Below are 16,427 nucleotides of genomic sequence, written 5' to 3'. Positions count from 1 at the left end.
TGAAATTCTCACGTATGATCTTGGGTAAACAGTTATGAACACTTGATGATTATGATTTATTTGACCAAAAGTGGGGAATTGAAAAGTTTATATTCGCCGGATGGTTTTTCGTTTGCTTAACTTATTCTCTTCCTTTCGTATCAATCACAGATAAGTTTAAAGAAGATAAGCGCGGAACATTAAGTCCGACAAAAATTCCACCCGAAAATTCCATGTCAGTCGGGTCAGCCCATTTTTTACAATGGCGGTCGTTATTTTTTGGGCACACCTTATCCTTTCGCATTTCCATGCTGCTTTATGAGGAACCTTTGTAGTGGACGGAAAGAGCCTACAGCCTTCCGAACTTGACCGATGTATCGCTCGCCTATTTCAATGCTCAATCTAAGTGCACTGTACTTTATGTTTAACAATAATTCCTGTAAGAGAAATGCGCCAGACTCTTGAAAGCCAAAAACTTTTATTCATGTCACAATATATTGAATCTAGTTCCAACGACCGATGTAGTACCGCTATTGTTTATAACAAATCTGATGATTAGCCCTACATTGTGGTACGATTATTATAGATGATCAATAGTATAGCAGACTATTTACAGTTATTCAATTTTTACTGATTTTTTCATAATAAAATCAATTATCGATCGTTGAAGGTGATACATTTTAAGCAAATCTGTGGGAAAAATAAGTTTCCCTAATGCACTTTTGTTTACCGACGTTTAGCCCAGAGGTCAAATTCGTTACTGCAGGTTTGATTAATTATAATTAGTTTGTTGTTCAAGGGTGTTTTCGGGGGCGAATGGGCACTATAGCCGAATTTTCCAACGCAAAGGTTCGTTTAATTGGAAATGCGACTGTTGTGCCTGAACCTTGGAGTGAAGGACTGGAATAAGAATAGATGTTCTTCACCGAGTCGTATATTCAGTATATTAGTAGGTACGTATCTAATGTAAAGTCTATGCCGAACTTTGTTTTAATTGACAACAGTACTATGATGCCGTTAAAATAGCCCCAAAGGCACAGTATGACGGAGGGCGATTTAATGGCGACACATCGAAGTTTTTCATCGTATCGAGTTCCGTCACTTTCACCTCCAGTATCGTCAGACCTCAATGATCCGTTAAGGGGACGATGGAGATTACCCTCATGACATTACAGTTCTAGCTATTTTTCTATACATTTCTATGTTTCTTGAAAGAAAGTGCGTGATATAATCTAGATCCTGATAAAAAAAAACTATGACGTGAATATTTTATAAAAAAAAATTGCTATTTGTAAATGATTGAGAACTAATTGTGTACAAGTTATCATCGCAAATATTTACACATATGAATAAACTGAGATTGTTATACGTTCTGAACGACAGTTGATTCATGCGACTATAAAACGGCCGAAAGTTTTAAAAAGTATCTATTTCAAAGGCAAGGGAAACTGACAAGGTCCTATGTCTTAATTGATTCAGGTGGTAAACCTAAAAAAATAAATAAAATAAACCTTGCTATATCGCGGCTAGGGCTCCCAACGTGTGAAGGATTACGTGTTGGTGAGATATCGGAATCAAACGTGAACCAGATTAATGTGTTTTATAAATGGCTTATTAAACAATGTATTGCATTTTTTTTATTGCAATTCAATTAATTTAGCAGTAGGCTTTTGCTGTCTGGTTTGCCTCTATGCTGATTTTGTTCCTACCAGTATTTATGCCTAATTTTTTAGTTACTTAGCTCCTTTATTTGAACCATATTACTATTACATTTTAGGGAATATCAATCCTATATTTTAACTCGCTAGCCCGACCTAATATTAATGGAAGAAGACGTAGAAGGTCACGTGCTACATATTTGTCTATGAAATATAATAGAAGCATGGTGAAAATTGTTAACCAACAACTTAATTCTCTTCTGAATTTTTTGTCTGTGAAATATAATAGAAGCATGGTGAAAATTATTAACCAATAACTTAATTCTCTTCTGAATTTTTTGTTTGCAAACTTATCATTGCTTTTGATATCGGTCTTTAACTATTAAGTCTGTATGAACTATCAATACCGATGTATACAAGAAAAAAAGACACTAAAAGAAAACGCCGCCGATTTTTTTTATTAAAACCCTAGTTTATTGTTTTAGTTGACTCGTGATATCTATCAGTATATGTTTGTATTTGTATGTTGCCTAGAAAGAGTAAAATTTAATAAAAAAAAAAACTGTCTGCAGTAGATACTTATGTCTCGTCATCTTTATATCCCCCATATATATATATGCATTGATTGCTTCGGCACGATGCTAGACGTCAAGTGAACTTTGTTATTTCTACTTGAAGCCAGAATGATAGGCAAATATGGAGTAATGGAGGCTATGGCTACTAAAGTTATGAAATATGAATAGTAAATGATAGTGACAGGCGAATATAAACCATTTTTCTATCATAGTATAAATAGGATATATAAGCATAATTAGTAGGCAAACGTTCCGAGGAACGCGCAAGGGAAAGATTGTAAATTAGAGGAGGGCAACAGTCACTGACTGTGCATTATAATGATAGTTTGAGGCGATTAAATGCTGAGGTAAGTTGAGAACTTTCAAACTATATGGCTGTTCAAACGAAATGATGGTCTTATATCTCACTTAATTCGACTATATCTAGATATGATGTAGAAGTATACAATGAATGATAGCGATACCGCATTAATGTTGGTAGTTTACTGTTTTTGTGCGTCACTCTATCTGTACAGCAGAACCTTCGAATTCTGCTTACCCTCCAATGCGGATATGACATCAACTATCATCCAAGCTTTATGAGTAAATAATGAAGATGCCAAAGGATGCCAATGGAACAAAAACGAATATGCGGCTAATGAGAACGAACCACTAGTAACTGTTTTTATCTCTATAAGCAGCGAGCGAAGTAAACATTTTGTACCCGTTAATAATTTTTCGACGATCCCCGTTCCAGTTTTTGCAAAACTATATTTCGGTCTAATAGATCCTCTTTTTTCTTCAGGGCGCGCGCTTCAAAGGGATTCTTATGTAGACCAGTGTTCTAACCTTTTTTTTTTTCAGCATTATGTTAAAATAAACCATCTGGCTAAAGAACAACAGTGCATTGTTGTGATGTCGTGCCGCTGAAGACCATATTAATGGAGACGTATGCATAGGTAATGCACGTAAGTCATGTATACGTAGCGCACGATAAAAGTTTGAGAAAAGATATGTTACTATGATGTACGATATTGCCAAATACTATATCAGCGGCATTTGTAGAAATGTGTCGTAAGTGGTCAGCTGAATTGAATTCGGCACGCAAAAAATGGTATCCTTATTTTCTTGTATTTATGCTTTATTTTTGAGGCTTTTCACTTACTGTTTCTTTCCTTCAGCCTACTATGATTTAGCAGCACCATTTAGAGGTTAGAAATTACTCCAATATCTACAACGATAAAAAATGTAACAATCTAACAACGTAATCCTCTCTCCGTAGGGCGACCGTCGGAGCTATATCAGTCTTATTTTTAATAAACTTAACTGCCTATAATTATAACCCAGTATTTACCTATCGTGTTCGGCGATAAAAATGTTCGGCGCAGTTTAATGTATCATGTCGAATTTCATTCTTATATATATGGCCCATTGCAACAATAGGGGTGAAATGGTTTGCAGAAGGGGTCAACTTCGAGTGACTTGTAAAAGTCAACTTTCTTATTGATTAAACACAACTTTTGTTATATATGCTTTCCTTTTGTCACTCTTCTTGCATGTCCTTCTCTTCTATAAAACTATGATTCCTCTAACGCCTCACTCTGATTTCAGTTAGTTTTGGCACAGAAAAACGAGCACACTGATGCAATAGATTGCATACGGTTATTGTGTCGCGAAATACGTCCTTTCCTTAGAGATACCTTTATAGGCAAGTGCTGGGGAATGAATGTTCGCCTTTGCATTTACCATAAGTCCTCCGATGTCGATCTGGAATTCGTTTTTGAGAATATAGTCGTTTGTGACAATATGTCGCTCATATTTGTCGCTAATATTTTCAATGAATCCGAGCAGTACCTGTAAATATCGTACCGGTTGAAAAGATTATGCGAGCTTAATTATTGTGGCACGATATCGCTCAGTTAATATAAAAACCTTTAACAATGCCTACTACTATTATCTACCTAAATATCAGAGACTTATCTATGGCAGTTAGTCACTAAGTTAGTTTGAATGTGACACAAAGCAGTAATCATTGTGTGAACGTTGAAGTGTAGTGAGTTTCTAATATTCTCATACGTACATGGGTGCTAAGCGTGAAGCCGTACGCAGTAGTTGTTACTCGGCCAACGACTCGATCGTTAAGGTAGATTGGCTCACCGCCCCATGGCCATGGATCCGTTTCATAATCGTGGTCCTTTAGCAGAAGCTGGACAAAACGTCGCTTCACACCCTGATCTTTCTGTTTAATCAGAGCTGCCTTGCCGATAAAATTGTCCTTCTGTGCAGCCCATAGCAAAGTCGTAATAAGAACCACATAAGAATGGCTTTTGGATATGTCAGTTTGGGATACATATAAAATGTCTTTTTAAATGGAAAGAAAACGATTTAAATTCAGTTAGACGCTATACTCCGCCAAATTATAGATGTTCCATGAAGGTATGAGACACTAGAGCTTAGCATGACTGCACATAAACGTTTAAATAACGGAAACTATATTTAAACTAATAAATAATACTGATTCCCTTGCCAGTCCAGTAAATTGTGGACATTATTACTAACTTGCGAAGCTTTACAATTGCCTTTTCCAAGAGAAATTCATGATCACATTAAAAATCAAGTACCTCAAATTTAACGCGGAACGCTCTGCCACATTCGAGCGGTGTGGTCGTCCGATTGAAGTCTTGGCCCCAGAAACCAAAAAATTTTTCAATTCGCAACGTTTTCATAGCGATATAGCCGACATGCTGCAGTCCATAGTCCTTTCCAATATCGACAAGTCGATCGTATACATGAAGAGCATACTGAAATAGAACGTGTGGTAAAATTAGGTAATAAAGTATAAAATGGAGTCCGTGTTGTTTTCACACGACGTGAGCGCTCAATGAAATCGCGCATTATTATCGTTATTTGAACCTGCCTCCTTTCTGTGTGTTCTTTATAGAAAAAAACTATATATATATATATCGTAGTCGAAGCTATCTTCAATATGCTCTAAAAAGATTCTCTAAAAAATGCCGTAAAAAGTGCTTGCGGATATGTACAGTTCAAGGTACTAACGATGTTTTTGTTGCGCAGTTTGGCGCGATCTATTGCTAAGAAAAGAGAAGCGTCAATGAAAAGGCTTCCTTGTACGATGCTATTATTTATTTTACAATTTATTATTTAATAAGTGATCGCCGCTTATTTTGTAAGTCTTGCTGTATGTAACGTTAGAGTTTACCTCATTGGGAATGTACATGACCCAGCCCATTTCTCCGGTGTGTGTCATGTGTAGCATACGGACTCCGCTAGCCATCCAAACATCGCACTCTTTATAGGTGAAGTAAGGAAAATCTTTGATGCCCATTTTAAGACCCGTGAGCTGTTGCATGAGATCGCGCGAATTAGGCCCAATGACACAGATTGCTGTATACATGGACGTCAGATCAGCTACCCAAATAGGTTTCTGTTCAAAATAGTAAAAAATACAATGATAGGCATATATAATTGTAATTAGATATTAGTATATGTCTACATAAATATAACTATGGGAAGGCAGTTAAGATAGGATAGGTGGTAATTAGGAAGTACGTTGCACTTGCTCTGGTCATCTACTATCTATTTACCAAACGTCGGTCTGTTTATTATCCCGTTAAAATGTTTCGATTATGTTTATTTTTGCGGTCAGATACGATCAGCTCTCATCTCTGTGTTTTTGCAATAGAATTTGTGAGAGACAGCTTGCTTTGTTTGATTTAAGAAAGTGCTGTAAATTCTATGATATTTAGAATGCGATAACACTAACATCTCCGATGTGCCACCGCAGATATGTTTGGGCCCGCTGTTGCTGCCGGGTAGGACAAACGATCATAAATTTATTGGGAGCCAATCGCACCAAGGAACAATCGTTTTCATAACCACCCTGTTCATTCTGCATGCCTGTGTTAACAATGTGTCCCACGGGAATGTCGACATCGTTCGAACAGAGATTTTGAAGGAGAGTCACAACTTCATCACCTAGAATTGTTCATATAAGGAAAAACGAATAGATTTGTTTGAATCAATCATGAAGACCTGAATCAACAGAACCCGACCCATTGTAATATTATCATAATTATCTTTCTTTAGATGAAAAAAGTTAGAAGCGGCATAGTATCGGTGACCAACGCACCACGGTAACTCTAAATGTACGGCCGGCCGTATTACCATGCTGTATTGTTTATCCGCTGCAGAAACCCCAAATAACTAAAACGAGATTTATTCCAGCTGGGCTTTTTAGAATGGGCCAAGTTTTTGACGTTATGCCGGGAGAGATTTTGTCCATAATTTGTTTGTGCAATACCAGTAGCCGAAGGAGTAAAAAATCATTATCGTTTGCTACTTGATTTGTGGAAAGTGCCAACCAGGTGAGGTAATCTCGAGTTTAGTGAATGACGAATAATCTATTAAAGCCACACGCTCTCTTGTGGCTTCGTACTCGCTCTGCACCAGGTCAAAATACGGCGGCTTGAAGAAGGTCTTCGTGTGGGACACGCGGGCATCTTTCAGTGATTTGTCTGTGGAACATCATTAAAAAAAAAAAAAAACAGTACGCATGCGTAAAACTATCTCTCTGTTTTATAACTGCTTGAAACATCTAAGTTCGTATACCATGGTGTATACAAACAATATGTAAACGCTCAAAATAATCAAAAAGAGAGTGTTCGTGAAAAATAATGTTGCTCATTTGTTGAAATTTGAAAGATTGTAATAAAAGACTTTCGTTAAAAGGCTGGGAACTATAACGACATGAGCGTCGCAAAGCCAGGACGTTTGATACCTACTCTAACACTAAACAGTAAGGAACATGAATAGCGAGAACATTCACCTTTGTACTCGGGATCGTAGTATCCCGGCCGTTCATATCCCATTGTCTGGCCGAACATTGCTCCTGCATCTCGCAATCTTGGGTAGATGGGTGACATCCGCAACTGCCGACCAGTCTCAAACTCCAGCAGAGGGTAGGGCATTCGATAGTACCTTGAAAATGACACCCAGTTGTTTGTTTATTAACTTCTTTTAAATCTTCCTTATGTACCTTTCGTCGAACTATCGTTTCATATCAACCTTCCAATGTTAATTTTCCCAATTAAATAGTGCTTAGTCGTTTTTGTTGTCATATATATATATATATATATATGGTTAATTGCTGCGTTGTTCTATATTAAATTTTTAGTTTATAGTCACATGCGCAGTATTGCAACGCTTACAATCCAGGCACTTCTGTAGCTCGTTCCTTTAAAAATTGCTTATTATTGTGTAGTCCAATGAAGCGTTTAATGTCGACATCCCACAGATCCTGATGGGGCTCTCCGTTGACGATCCACGAAGCTGTTACCCTGCCAACTCCGCCCGCAGCTTCGATTCCGATTGATTTCATCCCTGACGCAACAAAGTAGTTCCTTAGCTGAAATCGAATAGCTTGAAATGCTATTACGAGATCAATTATCAATCAACGTAAACTCTGTGTTGGGATAAACGTTGGGATTGAAAAGCCCAAAACTATAGTACAAAACCACCATGAAAATAAGTGTAGAAGTAAAAAAGGAAAACTACAACTTATAAGACACACAATATCGTCATTCAAAGGCTACATTTTAAGCTACACAATAGACTAACCGTAAAATAGATACAGAATAGAAGGTCATGAGTTATCTGTCATTTACTGACCTCTGCAGACTCTCCCACCAGCCATCGACCATCAGGCGTAAAACTTTCTGGACTGTTGTAAAGCCTATCCACCTCTACATTTACCAGCTCGGGTATTCGAAACAGCATTTCATTAAGAAGCACTGAAAACTGATCCCAGTCCTCAGGCAGTAGACCGCGACCTATCGCTGGCAAATTATCGAAGTCGACTGGCTTTGAATGATTCTCAAAACCCCCTGCTATATATTTTCCATCCTTTACACTGTAACAAAAATAGAAAATCAAGGAGTGTAATTTAGTAATGTATCTGCTCGAGTCCTGCAAAGCCGTGCAATATTCAATTATCTTTGACTTCCAGTTTCTATTATATTTTGTCTTTTTTTTTCTGGTAAACGAACATAGAGTTAAAAATAGCGCGTACAGCACTTCTAACGTGCTCAGCACAGAATCAAATGCCCGTGTCGATGCTTCTGGAGCTCAGGTTGTGACTCAATGCAAAGCGCACACATGTTAGCAACGACTTTGTAACAGATGAGGAAGCCTTAGAGATAGTTTTCGTTTTTGGCCACCTGTCACAAAAAATAGGGACGAAAGCGTGCGAAAAGTAAAACAGTTGGAAAACTTTTCACTTAGTACACTTAGTTCGGCAAGGATCGCTCTAAAGGGCTAACTGGAACTTAAACTTACAGAGACGGTTAGGTTGGGGCCAAATTGAATTACTTATAAAAACATCGCATTACTTCTTAACTTTGCATTCATTGTCCTATAGCAATTCACTAAGAAGAAAGCCAGTGGAGCTTACTAATAATGTGTTTCGTGACTAACGCTGATGATCACGAGTAAGCAGCAAACCACGTTAGTTATGTGCTTCAAGTTTTTCCAATTGCACTACAGCTTACGTATGTAGTTTTCTGATAACGTCCAAAAGCTACACGAATACATACCGAATGTAGAAGTTTCCATCATAGTCATGTATAACAGGCATGTTTTCGTTGATTCCTGGCACGGGCTTCGTGTGTAGAAAATAATGCTCGCAGGGATACAGAGGTATCTTCACGGGTGGATTACTTAACTTCCCGATTAATCGACCGAAATAGCCAGCCGCATTGACAAAATATTCACAGTCTGTCCTACCTGCATGAAACACATAGCACATTCAATCGAAGTAGCGCAACTTATAAGATAGCCTATTTAGTTATAATGATGTTATTATAAAAATTTAAACTAACAACAACAGGACTACCTACCGGAAGTGCGATGAAGATGTTATATGGCATCTTCTCTATAGCTCGTCCTCGGATAGTTCACTTAAACGTTTCGGTATGACCCACAAAGATAATTTTACATATATTTCAACTCAGTTCCGTTAATCCAGTTCTTTATAACCTAGTGAAAACGTTCATTAGAATATATCAAAGGACGCATGAACATAAATCTCACGACAAAATTGCGAAAGTCTCGCCACACTCTTTCATGTATCATCAAACATATTGAAAAATAGTATACGAACCCACAAATGGTTAGCGTGTAAACTTACCGAAATTGCTTTCTACTCCTGTCACCTTATTTGTTTGGGGATCGCTGAGGATCCGATTGATAAAAAACCCCTCAACGACTTTAACACCTAATTTTTCTGCCTCACCGGCGAGAATGTTGCACAGTGCATGCGTATCCGCCACACCATCTACAGGACACCAGAGAGCACCCTCAAGTCGTTCAATTGCTATATTGGGTGATAGCTCCTGAGCCTCTTTCGGCATTATTATCCGCGCGTCGACGTCCATGCTTTTTGCAACCGCGGCCATTCGGCGGAAGGCGAGAAGTCTACAAACAAGCCGTATAACACAAAACCAGGCGTCATCACTAGAATCATTTGCAAGTATATTATTCCGATCAATTGGTTTACAGCTTAATACATTAGTCTACCCTGATAAACGTTGTCATGATGAAATGTATTAGGAGAGTAGCAAAGGCTTTAGACGATCGTTAACGGCGTTGAATGCACCTAAGCAGGGCAGTTTGGTATATCGCAGCGTGCAAATGAATGTAGCAGAAAGACGACCTGGGGCAAACACTCAAACACTGGTTGGGCGCCCCTTAGAAAGTTTGCCAACGTCGCTTGCAGCGACAGTCCTTTGTCTTCTAGTGAGATATCAATGTAATAGAAGAACGAGGAAACTTTTCGCTCAAGCTTCGTGGAGTTAATTAGAGCTCAATATTGAATGCTTCCCGGACGACTTCTAATATCGGCAAATACCTCTGAATCCACACAAAGATTTCTATGTCATCCAATGCCACTCTAGTGTAAACGTTATCACATCAGGTATATTCTCTAGGCAGAAATGTCATACCTGCCAATTTTATAGGATGTTCAAAATCAAAATGCTCATAGTGGAGTACAGTGGAAAAAAAAGGGACCAAACGTTTGCCAGGAAGCAAGTGTTTAACAATGTAACTGCAGAGCTGATCTTACTCCGATATATCCATAGCTAAGAAACATCAAGTGGCAGATTGAAATAATTAACTTATAACTTGTTGTTGAGACTAAAACACACTGAACTTTACTGCAATGTGCCGACAACCCTCAAGGACACAGAAAAAGTTAGTCATTTCACGTCAAATCCCTTCCCTTAAGTTACAACAAATATGCCTCGTAACTGCCCTTCACTGCACGTACCTTTCTTTAGTCCTAGCCAAATGCAGAGAACCGCACTGTTTCCAGCCAGTTTGGTGGCCCATATCCTGGAGCTGTTTGTAGAGTTCGATTGAGTATTTGCTCATTCGACTTTCAATCGTGCGATTCTTGATCTGGCTCAGAAGGCTAGCTCCGAAGCGAGTCGACCCTCCGCCGATTCTAGATGGAATCGAAGGTACAATGAGTGCAGAAACAATTCATAATCCAATTAAGCGATATTTCAGTGCTCAGAACTGAAAGGGTCCACATAAAGAATTTCACCTATGAAATATCAAAACGAGGACCGTCGTAACTGCAACATCCAACTTTACTCATTGCTTTAATATATTGTGGGAACATCTCGATGTAGAGCTCAGTATAGATGCATTTCTCCACGATATATTGACTCACACGACTTTTCACCCGTTTAGAACCGCTTATCATCTAGCTCGTGGCGGCCCAAAGCGACACTCAAGGCCGGCGCGAGCGTTTAAGCCAATTTTATATTTAGTTAATTTTGGAGTAACAAGACAATTTTCATGCAACGAAACGTCGACGATCTAATGGCAGGACAAAAGTGGAGAAATACGCGTTAAGGATTGGTCGTCGTACGGCTTGAGCTTCTGTAGGAGACGCGCTATTCAAGTTCCAAATCATGTCTTGCGCCGTATTGAATTTGTCCTAAATAGGCTAAAACAACGTGATCAGTTATTTGCACAAGGGATTAAATATATAAAAGAAAATAAATAAATAAGAACATTTATGGTATAAAACTAGAGTTATCCACGGGTTCGTTAATTTTCTATACACGGTGGTCATTATGTGCGGATCAGATAAAATCGCAAAGCAAATTCATAGATATACGTACGGTTATTGAGGTACCATTCTAAAGGTATTATTGTAAACGTATCGTTTTCCAGCTGCTGAATTACTGCCAATTATTCGCATTAATATCTTTTGAGGCATTGTTAATTATGAATCACAAACAGTTACAAATCGTAGGTTTACAAATTCACTGAACGGACTTAAAGTATCTATAGGTAGACATGTAGGATCTGAACATAGGACATGAAGGTAGTACGCTGCATCCCACGTCATACTCCCTGGCACCTACTTTCCCCGGTCGACGAGGAGAACATCTGTAATGCCATGGATTTTCGCGAGATGATACGCCACAGAGGTGCCCACGATGCCTCCACCACAAATAACGACTTGTGCAGACGTGGGCACCTGTGCGTCGCGAATCAAGTGATGGTCGTCAGCCACTGAAATCAATAAACAAAAACATCTGTACGTCAACTGGTTTATTCTTCATTCATACAGTGTTCCACTACGTTGCAATTGAAGTAGGCTAGTCTTAGTGCTCTCTGGGTGACAATCTGTAGGCGAACACCTGCTTACAAAAGGTGTGTATTTCGTAATTAAAAACGTTTCAGTGAAGATCTTACAAACATATCATGTTTAGTTCGTATCATTTCCCTCCAGCAATGACGACCGCATTGTAAGCAAACGATGCGTTTCAATCTTGTTTCTATACAGACATCAGTGCTAAAATTATGCTAGATCTTTTAATAACGCCACTAAAAGTCAATGCTTGGCTGACTATAGTTATAGAACTACTAACAGTTCTCCAATTTGAATCGCAATCCTTTCCAAATGTTTGCTAGTCTTTTGAGTAAGACGCAAGGTTACAGACGTTAGGCTTAAAGAGATCCGTAATTGAAATTCAGTCGAAATGAGCGTTGCGAGCCCGCGTAACAGCGAATGCGATCGATAAGAATTTCTGTCCCTGGATTGCCATTACAGCGATCATCATGGAGCCCTTTCGCCGGACAGGAAGCCTAACGGTTGTTTTGTGCATTTATTTAAATTAGTCCATATAGTACCTTCTTAGAAACTTCATTACTTCATATGTGAACTTCTTTCAGTAGACAAAAGGCTAGAGTCAAAAATAACTGTTCTACTAATACGCGTAAATACGTGTTCCCCCTGAGCTAGGTCAGGTAGCTGTTCTTCTGCTGAATCGCGGCGGGAAGGCTGAGCACATTTATAGGGCGCGCATCCCGTACTTGCCTACATATCGGCGTCGCGACGGCACTTGGCGTGTGAGAGTCTGCGCAGATACGACTTGGACAATGAGGCCTACCGCCATCGGTATGTGTGTACAGGCACTTGCGTCCTCTAAAAGCAAATGATTTTTACCTCGACATTTTACCCCAGTTCTGGTCGCGTCCATACAATACATCCATAGCCGAATCTCACTGCGTCTCCTACGAAAATTTTAATCGAGATAAAATGACTACCCAGCTTATTGTTAAATCCATGAAAAAGGCTAGCGCAGACGAGTGAAGGGTAATTCTAATTTAGTACGATGCTTTAAGGTTTTTTTAATGCCCGAATGGCTAAATGCTTAGCTACTTATATTAGAATCAACTTTTGAATTTAAGTACATGTGTATGCGGTCATAAGATGGGCGGTTCATGAGAAAGTTGAGTACGTAACTGATCCGGTGACGTCATAAATGTATCATTACTACCTTTTTTCGAAATATTTAAATGAATTCTCATTTTCCTAACTGGACGATTATGAAATGTACATCTACAAATGTAAGCTGTTTTTCAAACATTTTGAAAATTTGCGCCTTACGGATCTGTAGAGACTCCACTATTTAGATCCGTCAGTAGAACATTTAGCTTAACGAAAAACCACTTCTAGAGGACAGCGAAGGTCCTACTGACTGATTTTACGGGCACCCTATACAGACTACTTAAATCGTTCCCGCAAAAATTACACAAATCCCAATACAATCATGGCATTTTGTAACGATCACGTCGTCTGACAGGTCTCACTATACGCCTATAACGTATCTACTACTTCGTATAGTTTTAAGGCTCGTTGGGCCTGTGTGTTAATCTCGATTTTCATCAGTAGGCCTTGCTTTCTGCACGCCTCGATATTAAGAAGACACTTTGATCAGCCATCCATAATACAGTTATAATTTATTTGCCAGCTTTCAACTATTTCGTTACCCAACCTACATAGAATAAATGATACTTTCGTAATAACCATTCTAGTTTACATCGAACTGCAGATATAACTTACATTTTTTTTGCGGATACGACTAAGACCACGCATAAATAGAATAGCATTGTGTACTCAAGAAAAATTTTCTCATTCAATAGTTCTTAACCCTGCTATGATGTCAAGCTATGACAGTAGCTCATGGTAACTACTATATGTGCTATGTCAATCCTATTAGCGAGTATGCCTTATTTGCAAAATAGCCAATTTTGTAACGGCTGTGCGTATCTGCTCGGCAACGCGATACATTGACCAATTTGAGATGGAATAATCATGATGGAGGTAAGTAATGTATGACGAGCTCAGATAAGTGAATCGCTTAACTAACTTTCGTTCGGTAAGTGATCAAATACTGTATACATCAATAAACAGGTAAATTATAGACGATTCCTCGTCTGTTTGTCTACGTCTAAATAAACTTAGGGCAACGTCACATCTGTTCAGATTGAACTCAACGACAGGTTGTCGGAACGAGCAAAGACGATGACGAGTGGCTGAACACCTGAATGGATCAGGTGGTGGTAAATAATGAATCAATTGTTACTACTGCGATGTTGCTATAGTTACAACGATAGATTGCCGTCGTCGGAAAGCGGTAGTCAGAAGATGATAAAAACGCTGATTAACGCTTGACTGACAATGTACAGAGGATTAGCTATTTTGTCTGCTATTACGATTGTTAACGAAACTAGCTCGTGGGTAAATAAATAGAAGAAATTCATTGTGATGTATTTCACGCCGACTTACATATGCGATGAAACGATCTCTCGACCAATCTAATAACCACCCCTTAAATTACAGGTTTACTGAAACAACATATTCAAAAATTACGAAACAAGCGGGTCATCTAGTACCTGTACTAGTTGTTGGTATATTTCTCTAGATCTTTGTGACGCGTGAGCTGAGATGGTCAGTTTTTATGATAATTTTATTGATTCTGGGTTGGTTGACATCAGTATCTTGCAGTGTTTAAATAACATCCCGCTTCACACATTTATGTTAAAACAATGTTGCCTTTTCTACAATGCTTTACGAATGGTAAGCTTACTAATTTCAGCTTATTGCCTTAGGCAAATCTCTTAAATTAATCACAATTCGCCTTAGTATGTTTCAAGAATATTACCTGCTTGCTACATTTCTGGCCGCGTACCTCTTTGAATGATCTTTTGCAGAAGAAAGTTTCAACAGTTTCCTAAAACCAATGGGCACTCGCCCAGCAGGTGCTACAGCCTTCACCTTTTCCTAGTACCATTTCAACTGGCACACCGTAAAATATCTACCACAACAAATCAAAGTAATCAATACGCTTACCTAGCAGAAACTTGCTTCTAGGAGTAGTGCGAGTACAACTATTTATTTATATATGTATATATAGCACTACAAATGCATAGGACAAAATAGGACCGTCGACCCTCTCTTTATCAGTGTAAGTTTTCCGTGTTGGTGTTTTATTCGATCAGTCACCAATGTATGATATCAACATATATTGTAACTATTACACTACATATATTAGAGCGAGGCTCCTAATTGCTACATGACCTAACAGAATCCATAAAGGGCACTACAGAACCAGTTTAATAATACTTGATATTTCAGCTTTTCTGATACGACTGACACGCGGTGTGTTTCTAATAGTGACTATTATAGTATTTTCCGGTATGTATCGTTCCGCTTATCATCAGTGTTCGAATCAGACTCACAGTTCAGTGAACTGGCGTGGGGTTCCCAAATGGTGTGGTCGGAAGCCATACACCTGCGCGCGACTCCACAAGGGCCAGGTGACAGAGCCCTCCGTAAACCCTTGATCGACCGCATGGTCGGTGCACCTTGATAGTAATGCCAACAACAATAGCACTTTTCACACCGAATGGAGGCTCAGGCGCCTTGGACGGTTCGCATATCAAGCTTCGGAGACCGCGGAAATCGTAGCCGGCTTTGTTCCGCCACAGCCCCAGTAAACAAGCACGTCCTCGAGCACCCCACGGGAATCAATTTACGCTACCACTAGAACGGGTAGCGCTGACTCCCAAAGGTCGTGGACAACGTCGCACACAGCACTCGCGCCCTGAACGGTTCGCTAGAACAGCGTCCTACGATTCATAGCATTTGTTTATAGACTGGTAGTTCGAGAGCAGAGAAAACTTGTTGTTGCCGTCGCCCGCAGTGGAGAGGACCAGCGCATCGCAAGAGGGGAAAGGGCCTTCCTCAGCAAACCTCATCGTCTGTGCTAGCTCGTCAACTTCCTATTAGCAAGACAAGAGTGGGCAAAATGCGGAACTCTGTCGCGTCGCACGGGGTGGCCTTTAACAAGACGCGCGCATTCCGTCATTGGGTATAGTGAAGTGCTAAGTGATTTGAATTTTAAATGCCTATTCTATTTTAGTTAAGCAACACTTTTCGACAAGTTCGAAAGAGGACATAAACACGTTTTGTGCCTGTTGCGGTGTGTGTCTCATGTATAGTGAAGTATTAAAGTTGTGTTGAGTGCATAAAATAGGAGGTAAAACGAAGCTAATAAAAGCTGTTGTATTTATTAAGATATCTCATTATTTTTTCAAACTTTTATAGAACGATGCATCAAATCTGTCCCAACAAACTGCTAATAAAGATGCATTATTCATTTCAACAATATCAGCTTGCTTTCAATAGATGTCGTCTGGAGTACGTACTATGTTGGGTTTTGTTTTTATCGACTTGCTGTAGTAATAACGTTGGCTTACTTTAGCCAACATAGTCGCTTAATTCAGTGTAGCATTTAGTAATTTATCTTTTGAAAAACGAGGCACAAAAGGCGGGTAGTCTGCTGTTACTTCG

At 39.1% G+C, this 16,427-nt stretch overlaps 1 protein-coding gene across 2 annotated transcripts; it reads right to left on the bottom strand.

Moving 5' to 3' along the window:
• Positions 1–2,075: 2,075 nt before the first annotated feature.
• Positions 2,076–15,856, bottom strand: LOC111267178 (pyruvate dehydrogenase phosphatase regulatory subunit, mitochondrial). 2 transcript variants are annotated; one of them, XM_022845250.2, is made up of 14 exons: positions 15,314–15,856; positions 11,647–11,797; positions 10,536–10,712; positions 9,396–9,682; positions 8,803–8,992; positions 7,880–8,120; positions 7,420–7,616; positions 7,038–7,189; positions 6,574–6,726; positions 5,976–6,187; positions 5,412–5,636; positions 4,813–4,992; positions 4,272–4,469; positions 2,076–3,958 (listed from the first exon to the last, which is right to left on the bottom strand). In XM_022845250.2, exons 1-14 carry the CDS (start codon positions 15,426–15,428, stop codon positions 3,854–3,856), a joined length of 2,583 nt encoding a protein of 860 aa, XP_022700985.1. In that variant the 5' UTR covers positions 15,429–15,856; the 3' UTR covers positions 2,076–3,853. The 2 variants fall into 2 exon arrangements, with proteins under 2 accessions (XP_022700985.1, XP_022700984.1); XM_022845249.2 differs by having other exon boundaries at positions 2,076–4,045; positions 15,314–15,848.
• Positions 15,857–16,427: the final 571 nt, after the last annotated feature.

The sequence above is a fragment of the Varroa jacobsoni genome, unplaced genomic scaffold (assembly GCF_002532875.2).
Source record: "Varroa jacobsoni isolate VJ856 unplaced genomic scaffold, vjacob_1.0 scaffold_1154, whole genome shotgun sequence".
NCBI classification, from domain to species: domain Eukaryota; kingdom Metazoa; phylum Arthropoda; class Arachnida; order Mesostigmata; family Varroidae; genus Varroa; species Varroa jacobsoni.
The sequence above is the reverse complement of the archived record's forward strand: the minus strand, read 5'-3'. Positions and strand labels throughout refer to the sequence as shown.

What these genes read in the sequence shown, in the direction of transcription:
- LOC111267178 (XM_022845249.2), bottom strand. Translation starts at nt 15,428, where the DNA reads ATGCGGTCGATCAAGGGTTTACGGAGGGCTCTGTCACCTGGCCCTTGT. An exon ending in ACTCGAGATTACCTCACCTG is followed by an intron (nt 6,188 to 6,573) that starts GTTGGCACTTTC and finishes GAACAATTCTAG; the next exon opens with GTGATGAAGTTGTGACTCTC. An exon ending in TCATGTACATTCCCAATGAG is followed by an intron (nt 4,993 to 5,411) that starts GTAAACTCTAAC and finishes GTTCTATTTCAG; the next exon opens with TATGCTCTTCATGTATACGA.